Genomic DNA, 11803 nt, shown 5'->3' with positions numbered 1-11803 from the left:
CCCGTGACTGGCTATGGGAAGCTGAGATCTCATGCATTTGCCTTTAGGTTTTAGAGCTACTAGTGGAATGGTCTTGCCCAAGCAGCTAGCCCTTCCTAAACCCAACAACCAATGGCAAGTCTCCAAGAAGTGTCTTTATTCTGATGTTTATTTGTGAAATAGCCATGCCTTTAGATCCCCAGGTGCCTCCAGGCTCTCATGCTGTCAGGATCATTGCTGTAGTGTGAGGGTGAGAGAAGGACCACTCATGGGAAGGCTGGCGGGGCCATATGCTGCCTGCTTGGCCTCCCACCTCTCTCAGTTGAGAAAGGCTGTTCTAAAGCACCCCTCTCATTGCCTCCAGACTCAGTTGGGAGTGGGTCCAGTCCTTGCTTTCTGGTTGTTGAGCAGTGGTGTAGTCTGGGCCCCTGGCTTACCCAAGCCAGATAGCTTTGCATGGCTCTTTGGCTGTAGCTACTTAGAAAATAGGTCCTGATGTCTGGTGGGCCACATGGCAGCTACAGGCGCAGCCTCTTGATGTCCTCATTGCGGAAGTCTATGCGCAGAGCCAGCACCTGTCGCACTTCAGCAGGGGTGAGGCGCCATGTCAAAGGACCCGAGTTGGCACCCCAGTAATCTAGTATCTCAGTCACCTGTGGGGAAGAATTAACTGGTCAGCAGGGGTGAGTCTATTCTGAGGGAAGCTCCTGGGCTTTACTAAGACAAGTCAGGGACACACAGGAGGGTGCCTTGTAGAACTGTACTACTTGCAAATGAGGGAGTGGCAGGGTTCCAAATTTGGCTAAGAACTCTTCCCAGACACTAATCTGGGCTAGGTTGAGGGAGTCACATACCCGCTCTAGATTGAGGATTGTAGCCATCTGGGAGAGCCGGGCGAACTTGTCTCGGATGGTCCAGGTTGTCACCGTGGTAAGGTAGGCAATGAGTGACCTCAGTTCCTTGTCAAACTGCAGACCGCCTAGCTACCGGAGAATGAACACAAACCTTGTCTATGTTTAAGGCCTGGCCCTATGATGAAACAACTAGAATCCAGTGGTCCTCAGAACTGGGAGCAAAGGCTGAAGATATGGCTCAGCAGGTAGGGGTGCTTGCCACCAATTCATGATGTGAGTTTGATTCCTAGAACCCACATGGAGAACCAGGATGACTGCAAAGTTGTCCACATGTACACTGTAGCATGTGCTCCCCACGATAGATAGATAGATAGATAGATAGATAGATAGATTAAAAAAAAAAAAAACTAGCAGACAAGACCACCACTAGGCCTGTGACTCCAGTCTGTTCTAGTGCCTCAGAAGCCAGACAGAGGGGGCTGGAGAGATGGCTCAGAGGTTAAGAGCACTGACTGTTCTTCCAAAGGTCCTGAGTTCAATTCCCAGCAACCACATGGTGGCTCACAACCATCTGTAATGGGGTCTGGTGCCCTCTTCTGCCTGCAGACATACATGGAAGGAATGCTGTATACATAATAAATAAATAAATATTTAAAAAAAAAACAAAAAAAAAAAACAAAAAAACAAAAAAAAGAAGCTTAGCTGGGTCTAGCTAAGCAGGCGGTGCTGGTGGCAGAGAGGACATAAATTCTGGGATGGAATAGGGGAGAGCTGTGGGCCCATATTCCTTTGAACTTACCCTATTGAAGGTGGACTTCAGAACCACTTTCTCTAGTTCAACAGCAACAAGGCTGGTCATGAGGCCCGTCAGGCTGTCATAGATGACTGGAGACAGGCTGGCCTGCACAAAGCTTGTATCAGTAGAGTTCATCCAGTCCCTCTGCCTTTACACTGGAGTCTTCCAGTGAGACAGTTACATGAAGAGTCGTCCCCACAGATGACTCAGTGAGCCTTTGAACTCTACAGCAAGAGCGGTAGGCAAAAGGATGCCAGTGAGGGCAGAAGGGGTAATTACCTTGAATTCTGCCATCTGCTGTTCCAGGTTGAGGATGAACTGCTGTACCCAAGGGTCATTGGCCTCATAGTCATTGAATTCTTCCTATGATCAGAAGCAAGTAGGGGTTGCAAAGGGCCTCTATCTAAGAATTACTACTCACCTTCATCCCTCCTCTGCCCTTTTAAGTAGATGAAATAAGTTCTTTTTTCCTGTAGCTTCTGACTATAAAATCAGCCTGAATGAGCATGATATTTTACATCTATAATTTCAGAGACCAAGGCAGGATTGCCTTAAGTTTGATAACAGCCTCAGTTATACAATGAAATGAGACCCTTGCCTGATAAAATAAAAATAAATAAAATCATTTCCTGTTAAAAACACAAACCCAAACAAACAAATCCCCTAACCAAACCCAGAAAAGCAGCTTGAGTCCAAGGCTGAGCAGCAATGCTCCTATATCCAGCTAACAGCTCTGGGCTGCAGCAGTGCTCCATTTACGAGGGAGAGGCTAGGCCAGGAGAATAAAGCTCTTAGATGGTTACACAGTGAGACTCTCAAAACAAAAAATGGCTCCTAGGTCTATGACAGATGACAGATGGGGCAAAATGTGCTGTGCCTCAGTAAAGATGAGTCACTTGAAGACAAGATCCCTTCACATATTTCTCTGAGCCATGCTGACAGCAGGAACAAACTGTTTCCTGGGAGGAATCCAGTCTTTGATGGAGGTGGAGGTGAGCTGACGTTAGGTCTAGTCTGTTCAGATGATTTACTGCCTTTGATGACTGACTGTTGTGTCAGACTGACCTCCTCGATGTTGTGGGAGACTGAGAGAAAAGTGTTGATCCAAGGTTGCACTTGCGGCTTGACTGCTGAACTGTTGAGCTCCGCCAGCCCTTCCTGCACCAAGACAGGACAGAGACACATCAGACATATGCCCCACCTCTTACCTTTTCTTCTACCCCTCTCATGACTCCTGCAGCTGAGCAGGCGCTTCAAGAATCCTAGTGGAGGTCATGATAAAGTTAGCCATAGAGGCCAGGCAGTGGTGGTACTAGAGAGACAGAGGCAGACTGATGTCTGTGAATTCAAAGCTACCCTGGGCCACTTTAGATTGAATTAGTCTAAAAGAGAAACAGAGCCAAGCAGTGGTGGCTCACACCTTTAATCACAGCACTGGGAAAGTGAAGACAGGAAATGATATGGAGGGGCAGAGAGAGAAATATAAGGCAGGAAGAGTTCAGAATTCAGTCTGAGGACTTGCAGAGACAGGCTACCCCATTTAGTCTGAGGATTTTGTAGAGGTAAGAACTAGTGGCTGGCTGCTCTGCTTCTCTGATCTTTCAGCTTTCACTCCTTAATATCTGATTCCGGGTTTTATTAAGACCGATTAGAAATTGCACTACAAACTGGGCAGTGGTGGTGCATGCCTTTAATCCCAGCACTTGGAAAGCAGAGGCAGGTGGATCTCTGTGAGTTCAAGGCCAGACCGGTCTACAGAGTGAGTTCCAGGACAGGCTCCAAAGCTACACAGAGAAACCCTGTCTCAAAAAACAAAACAAAACAAAACAACAAAAAACAAAAAAGAAAAGAAAGAAAGCATGCTACAGTGATTTCATAATGCCTAGTGGTTGTGGTCAAGTGCCTGTGGCTAAGGTCAAGCATCACTGAACCGTGTGGTTCAATTCCTCTGCATATCTTTCTGAGGGATCTTGTCATTTTGGGATCACCAAGCAGAAATTCTTTTTTTTTTTTTTAAATATTTATTTATTATGTATACAATATTCTGTCTGTGTGTATGCCTGCAGGCCAGAAGAGGGCACCAGACCCCATTACAGATGGTTGTGAGCCACCATGTGGCTGCTGGGAATTGAACTCAGGACCTTTGGAAGAGCAGGCAATGCTCTTAACCGCTGAGCCATCTCTCCAGCCCACCAAGCAGAAATTCTAAAGGACATGAGCTTGTTCATGTGATACAAGCTAAAAGAAAAACTGTGGGGCCTTTAGTCTCAAGGGGTTTGCATGCCTTCAGTGACTGGCATGTTTCATCCTTGCCCTCTTTCCCACATCCCTGTATCCGTGCGCACAGTGGAGCCTATAGTAAGCCAGCTAACAGTCTTCTCAGAGCATCATGATAGCAGCATGAGGTCTTACCTGTAAGAGGTCTCGAAATTTGTTGGACACCGCAGCTAAGTCAGAAAGGCAGCTGTCAAACTTGGCCTGGGCCTGTTCCCCTCCAATGCCCTGACTGAACAGCTTGGTGCAGTCACTCTAGGGGAAAATAAAGCTTTAGAAATTGACTGTGCCTACGCCATTGGAATGTAAGCAGGGCAGAGAGGGTCATACACAGGTAGCCACCTATCCTTTACTAGACTTCTCTGAGAAGGTTCTGTAATGGTGGCTTTCTGCTTTCACCCCCCCTCTTCTTCTAATGTGGGGGTACCAGTGTTGGGGAAGAGACCAGAAACAGAAATGGTAGAAGTTTACACACACACACACTTAAGGCTAACAGGGCTGGAGAGATGGCCTAGTGGTGTAGAGCAATGGCTGCTCTTCCAGAGGACCTGGGTTCAATTCCTAGCAACCACATGGCAGCTCACATCTATCTGTAACTCCAGTTCCAGGAGATCAGGCACCCTCACACAGACATACATACAGGCAAAATGTCAATGCACGTAAAAATAAATGAGCCTTAAAAAAAAAAAAGAAAAAAATGCCAGGTGGTAGTATACACAGTTAGGTCCTGGCACTGGAGAGGCAGAGGGAGGCACATCTTTGTGAGTTCAAGGCCAGCCTAGTTTACGAAGTGAGTTCCAGGACAGCCAGGGCTACACAGGGAAACAACAACAACAAAAACATTTAAGGCTAACTTTTCTAAGTTTAAGTTTTGGTTCAGTCATGTATTTCCTAAATAATTTAGGCAAACAATTTAGTTGTGAAGCTTCAATTCCCCTCTCTATAAAAGGGAACAGATGCACACCTTTAATTCCAGCACTCACGAGGCAGAGGCAGGAGGATCTTGGTGAATTTCAGGCCAGCCAGGGCTACCAGTGAGACCCTGTCTCAAAAACTTGGGTTCTCTGGAAGAACAGTAAGTGTTCTTAACTGCTCAGGTAGCTTTCTAGCCCCTAAAACAGCTTTTAAGTATTTTTATGAAGCATGCTCAACTCTATTTCATGAGAGCACTCAACAAACCAGAGCAGGATGGAAATCTGTACCTCACTGTATAGAACAGAGAAATGAGGCTAGAATGGAAGGACTTGGTTATGGTTATCATCCCCAGTAGGTCCATAGAACTCTTACTAAACTGCCAATCACTGCTGGAATCCTACAAATGGGGCTCTGTGTCAGCCAATGCTCAGTCACCTGAGGACAGGTGTTCAGTGTCTTTTCTCTACCAAGTGTGGCTCTATCTACTAAAAGCTGATAGACAATTTCACTTGTACCTCCAGAGTCTTCTTCAGAGTTGAGATATTTTCACTGCAGACTTCCACATTATTCAGAGTCACCTGGAAGACGATGAGAAAGGAACATTATTTCCTGATCGTTGGGTTTGCAGTCAACTCCGACAATATCCAAAATGGCTGACAGCTACATTTCTTGTGGCTCAGAGAAGTTCCAGCTTGAGTTTAGACCCAGCTAAGGAAAGCCAGCACCACTGTTATTAGGCAGGATAAACAGATCTTGGCCCAGACAGAATGGTGAGCCAGGCTCATGCTTTCTCATGTTCCCAATACCAAAGCAGCAAAACCATACTGACTGCAGAAGTAACACATCTGGCTCCATATTATTTACAGATTACTTAATTCAGACAAAGAGGTATGTGTTAAGTCCTGGGCTCAAGATGACCATGTTTGGTAAAGAATGCAAACATATAATGAGTACTTGTGATAGACCAGGCACTGTCCTAGATACTAGGAAAAAAACCTGAAAAAACAGACAAAATACACCCCCCTACAGCAGGCAGTATACTTCAGTGATAAAATGTGTTGGAAAATAGTATTTTGTTTGTTTGTTTGATTGGTTTTTGGTTTTTTGAGGCAGGGTTTCTCTGTTGCTTTGGAGCCAGTCCTGGAACTAGCTTTGTAGACCAGACTGGCCTTGAACTCACAGAGATCTGCCCCCTCCTGAGTGCTGGGATTAAAGGTGTGTACCACTACCCATCCGGCCAGAAACAGTATTTTAAGGTGTGTTACTTTGTTTATGCTGTGGAACATTTGTTTAATATGTAAAGATGTGTTGCTTTTGTTTATGCTGCATTTGTTTAACTCTGTGAAGCTGTGATTCTCTGCCTGTCTAAAACACCTGATGGTCTAAGAAAGCACTGAACAGCCAATAGCGAGGCAGGAGCAAGGATAGGTGGGGCTGGTAGGCAGAAAGTCTAAATAGGAAGAGAAATAAATAAATAAGTTAGATATAAGGCAAACTGAGGCTGAGCATTCCTAACTAGGAATAAGCCTCCATGTGTGATTTATATGGGAGCTGGGTGGGCCCCCCAAAAGAGCCAAAGAGTAAAACAACCAACAGTAAGACTGTGCTTAGCAAGGACAAAACCCTGGACTGAATCCTAGCACCCAGCCCTGGTTCAGCCTCCCAACCCGATATGTATGTAAATTCAGATAGTGATAAACACTATGATAAAAATAAAACAGGGATGGAGGCAGAAATTCAAGATGGAAAGCCCTCAACAAGAGAGCTGGGATTAGAACACATGAATCCCTAGTATGGGCTAAGGACTCCTTCTTTTCCTGATTTACCTGTTCCTGAGATGAGGTGTAGAAAGAGCAACCACACACACACATACACACAGGCAAAACACTCATATACATAAACAAAAATAAATAAATAAAAGTTAAAAATAAAATACTCAGCAAATGCTCTTAACTAATAGGCTATTTCACCAGCACTGCCACCCCGATTTTAAGAGGGTCTCATGTAGTCTACCCTGTCCTCAAACTTGCTATGTTGATGAAGCTAGCCTTGAACTCTGGATTCTGCCTCTACTTCCTGAGTTTACAGATGTATGTCACCATGTCCAGCTTCTGGCAGGATGTTTTAGAGCAGGTAAATGCCATAAAAACACAGTTGTGGTCTGGGAATACGGTATAGACTATGGGTTGTAGGATTAAAATATTTGGGGGACTCTCATGGCCTCTGGCTGGTCAGTGGGTGGCAAAGGAGGAGGACAGGGCAGGAAGGAGCCATGACTGAGGAATTTATAGGTTTTAGGGTAAAGGAAAATCACAGATACAGAGGGGTTTGAACTGGAAGTCTGCTGTCTTTGAGTGCTCTTGATGGCACCATGCAGTCAGTATTGGAGAACGACACTGCAGCTTAGGCCCTCCAAACAGGAATGGGTAAGGGAAATGAGGCCATAGCACAGGCCTGCTAACACTGTTTCCAGAGAAACTGTCCTGTTATGACAGCTGAAGGATAAAGGTCATAACCCAGTGTTTCCCAGGCTTTTAAGGGCACCAAGAATAACTGTCAAGAGAAAATGGAATTGGGTTCAAATGGTATTGACTTTCAGAGTTTCCCTTGGACTAACAATCTTTGTAAACATGGATTCACTGGGTTTATCCCTGCTTAAGGCAAATGGGATGTCAGGAGAGTTGGGGAATTCATTTTGACAGCCAAATGAATCAAAGTGTCATACAAAATAGGCTTTGTGGGGGGAGAAATGGTTCAGCCGTTAACGGCTAAGTTCACAAAGAAAACGTCAAGACAGGCTTTGTGGTGGAAGTAATGACATTTTAAGTGTTTGGAACTGGGAAAACCAGAAATCTGTCACCAAGCATTTAGCACCACCTTTCTTTTTGCCTTATTACGTGGGGCTTCTAACAATGAAACTGTCTAAATGGGAAATTTTCACTGAGCAGTGAAGCGGAGTGAAGGCGCTCGCTGGCTAGCCCTGGGGACAGAAGTCAAGTGGTGGGGAAGTATTAGAAAGGTAGACGGGGGCTGGAGAGATGGCTCAGAGGTTAAGAGCATTGCCTGCTCTTCCAAAGGTCCTGAGTTCAATTCCCAGCAACCACATGGTGGCTCACAACCGTCTGTAATGAGGTCTGGTGCCCTCTTGTGGCCTGCAGGCATACACACAGACAGAATATTGTATACATAATAAATAAAATTAAAAAAAAAAAAAAAAAAGAAAGGTAGACGGGTGAGGTTTAGGAGGCCTGAAACAAAAGATCAACTAGGCTTGAGGCCTGTGCCAGTAATCCAGCGGTTCAAAGGCTGGGGAAGGACAGGTGTACATTCAAGGTCACCTGGGCTACAGAACAACTAGGCAGGCCTGAGTAAGTTGGTGAGACTTTTTTATTTTTGAGACAGGGTTTCTCTGTGTAACAGCTCTGGCTATTCTGGAACTCACTTCATAGGCCAGGCTGGCCTCAAAAGTACTGGGATTAAAGGCATGTGCTGCCACCGCCCAAGTTGGTGAGACTTTGGCTCAAAACAAGCATTGGGAGACATATTTTAGTGGTCAGTGTGCTTGCCTGGCATGTGTGAAGTCTTAGGTTCGATTTCTAACACTGAAGAAACAAAAACAAGCAAACAAAAACCAAATAAAATAAAGATGCCTGCTCAAAGACATGTATCTTTGGTGTGGTAGGTCCCAAGAAGCCAGTGAATGCTTCTGAGCCTGGAAATGAAAAATGAAAAATGAATATAAGTTCTATGGGATGGGGAGCAAAAGAAATAGAATACAAACAAACATCATAGTATGAGGGTGTTTGCTGGGCATTTTTGGTAAAATTCTCAAAAAGTAATACATTTCATAAGTAAACATTTCTTAGAGCTCTTTTTGTTAACTAAAAATTATTATTATTTGCTAGGCAGTGGTAGCTCATGCCTTTTTAATCCCAGCACAGGAGGCAGAGGCAGGTGGGGATCTCTGTGAGTTCAAGGCCAGCCTGATCTACAAGAGCTAGTTCCAGAAGAGGCACCAAAACTACACAGAGAAACCCTATCTCGAAAAACAAAATTATTTGTTTGTGTATGATGTGTGCACGGTGCGGTGCATGTGGCACAGCATAAATATTGCGGTCAGAGGACAACCATGGAAGCTTCCCTCCCTCCACCTCTACATGGGTCCCAAGAATTCTTGCTTGTTTGAGATAGGGTTTCACTATGTAGCTGTGCCTGGCCTAGAATCTCTGTGTAGACCAAGCTGGCCTTGAGCTTACAGACCGGTATGGTATTAAAGGTCGGCGCCACTGTGCTCCTTTAATCCCAGAGTTTGGGAAGCAGAGACAGGCAAATCTCTGTGAGCTTGAGGCCAGCCTGGTCTACAGAGCTAGTTCCAGGATGGCCAAGGCTATACAGAGAAACCCTGTCTTGAAAAACTGAAGATAGTTTCATGTATACCAGGTTGACTTTGAACTTTCTCAATAAATAGGGCTGTCTTTCAACTCATTCTCCTGCCTCCACCTTCCAGGTGCTGGGATTATAAATGTACACTACCAGCCTACGTTGATCCTCCTTTTGGAGAACACCTGTGATATCCTGAGTGCTGGGATTAAAGGTGTGAACCACTACAGTTATCTCAAGGGAAAAATTTTCAATGTCAGAAAAAGGACAAGGCATCTTAAATAACCATGTTGGATCTGTCTGGTAACTAGTTAGTGTGATTTACCTGTGCAGCGTAAGGTAGCAAGTTTTAGGCAATGTCTCTGAGACCAAGAACATGAATCTGATAGAAGCAGAGCACTAAGAACTGCATGGACACATTTTTTTGCATACAATCTATCTGTGGACTGTTGACTAAAAGTTCAGCTTTGGAAGTTTCCTTCAGCCTCTAGGCCTCAGGCACCAAACTCAAGTCTAGTGATATGGAAAACAGGACACAAAGGACCTATAACAGTGCTATTCCCATTCATGTCAAGTCAGCATGTGCCAGAGAGACCTGATTATGAACCTCAGATTCTTTTTGTGTTCTTCGGTATGTTACAAACTGGCTGCTACCCTGTACAGACACTTTCATCCTTTCGGGCTTCTCTGTCCCTGTTACCATACGATGGGAAGACTCACGACTTCATCACATCTCTCGCTTGTGTGGCTAAATGCCTTCTGTCCTCCTCGAAACATCTTGATAGTAGTCCAGGATAACCCTGAATTCATTATCTACCTTTCTCAGCTTCCCAAGTGCTGAGATTACATGCATGTTCCAAAAAGGAAGTTACTAGAAAAGCAGCATTGGGAGGCATAAAGGACTGGTATCCATCAAGACTGTGGCTTCTCAGAAAAGCATATAGAAGCCTGACATAGACGTTAGAGTTGGTTTTGTGGTGGATGCATACACTGTAGAGCCCCTCAACAGCTTGGCAGAGGAGTCTTGGGAAGAACACTGAGGAGAAGTAAGGAACCCAGGCTTTTGGCAAAAAAGAAAAGAAAAGAAAAAATAAACAAACAAAAAACATTATGCCTCAGGTTTGCTCAGAGCAGGTTCCTGGGTAGGAAATGGTTTAAGAACTTAGAGGAACGTTCCTTAAAGCTATTTTCCTTTTCTATTAAGTTCTAGAGGAAAACTCTTCACCCTGAGGCTTTTTATAATCTGGCTAAGAGGTCGCAGTCTAACCTCTCAAGGGAGCTGGGAGTGTGGCTCAGTTGGTGGAGAACGCCATGCCTAGTACTGCTAAAATAGGACACACACCTATACTCCCAGCACTCCAAAGGCAGAAGCAGGAAGATTGAAGTCAAAGGTCATCTTTCATTACGTAGCAAGTCTGAGACCAGCCTTGGCTATTAAACCTGTTTCGAAACAATAAAAACCCTAAAAAAAAAAAAAAAACCAAAAAACTGATCCAGCTGTGAGCCTGAGGGCCACCTACCAGGAAGGACAGCTTGGCTTCATCAGTGCTCTCAATGCCTTTTGTGTCAAACTTGCCCTGCTGGAGGCTGCTGTGCATGATGTTCACAGCACTTGTCACCCCACGCTGGATGTCTTGAAAGGTGGTGGCTGGGAAGCCCATCCGTAGCTTATTACACAGAACATCCCTGCGGGGCAGAAGAGCATGTGCTGAGTTAGTGTTCAACCTGGCTGACAGGACAGCAAAAACAGAGCACCCACTACCCGGACTCTCTGTACCAGCTGCTCTTTTGGGGTGGACCCCACTCTTCTTCAGCAACCACACTGTCTGTGATGGTTCTGACAGGGTTACTGTGGTTCTAGCTAATGTCTGCTTCTTCATCAGGCTTTCAATTATTACCACTGAGCATCATCCAAGAGGGGACAGTAGAGCTCAGTGAAAAGCAGTGCCACGTTGGAGCTGAAGAAGACACTTTGAGTCAAGTCAATACTGGATTTTCTGTTCTACTTCAGAGGTAAATGGCCCATGACAAAGGATACAATCTCTCTAAGCCCCAGTCCCACATCTACAAAACTGAAAGCACAGTTCCCATATCAGTTTCTTTACTTTGTGTGAGGGGACACATGCTACAGCAAATTTGTGTAGATGAGGGAGGGAACGACTTGCAAGAGTTGGCTTACCTTCCCCTATGTGGGTGGGCTCTAGAGAGTAAATTTAGGTCATCAGATTTAGCAGCAAGTATCTTTACCTGCTGAGCCATCTCATCTGCCCTACATCAATGTTTCTATACAATTAAATATTGGGGGAGCTGAACTGAGCACGGTGGCACACACTTTTAATCTCAGCACACAGGAGGCAGAGGCAGGTGGGTCTCTGAGTTTGAGGCCAGCACGGACTACAGAGCCAAGTTCCAGAATAGCCTGAAAAAAAAAAACAAAAAACAGTAAGAGGGCGGGGGCTATCAGTATAGTCCTTGGCTTGTAGAGATGGAAAATATGTCTTTAAAACTACTGTTTTTATCTAAACCACATGCTTTTCTTTTGGGTCTGAGGGTAATGACACGTTCAACATACTTTAGTGATTGGGTTAAGTAAAGTAGTTAGGTA

At 45.0% G+C, this 11803-nt stretch overlaps 1 protein-coding gene across 1 annotated transcript in view; it reads right to left on the bottom strand.

The window, feature by feature from the left end:
- Positions 1–2: 2 nt before the first annotated feature.
- Cog4 (component of oligomeric golgi complex 4) overlaps positions 3–11803 on the bottom strand; it is a 34884-nt gene continuing 23083 nt past the window's right edge. Inside the window, exons 12-19 of the mRNA XM_041650365.1 lie at positions 10719–10884; positions 5334–5396; positions 4042–4158; positions 2695–2787; positions 1909–1992; positions 1633–1734; positions 834–962; positions 3–632 (exon numbers count right to left, since the gene is read on the bottom strand). Coding sequence (XP_041506299.1) covers positions 498–632; positions 834–962; positions 1633–1734; positions 1909–1992; positions 2695–2787; positions 4042–4158; positions 5334–5396; positions 10719–10884 — 889 coding nt within the window. The 3' untranslated portion in view covers positions 3–497. The remainder of the gene's footprint in view (positions 633–833; positions 963–1632; positions 1735–1908; positions 1993–2694; positions 2788–4041; positions 4159–5333; positions 5397–10718; positions 10885–11803) is intronic.

This window comes from Microtus oregoni, unplaced genomic scaffold (genome assembly GCF_018167655.1).
Source record: "Microtus oregoni isolate MIOR12 unplaced genomic scaffold, Mior012 000004F_ref0000308, whole genome shotgun sequence".
In the NCBI taxonomy this organism is placed as follows: domain Eukaryota; kingdom Metazoa; phylum Chordata; class Mammalia; order Rodentia; family Cricetidae; genus Microtus; species Microtus oregoni.
This window is presented reverse-complemented; position numbering and strand designations above follow the sequence as displayed.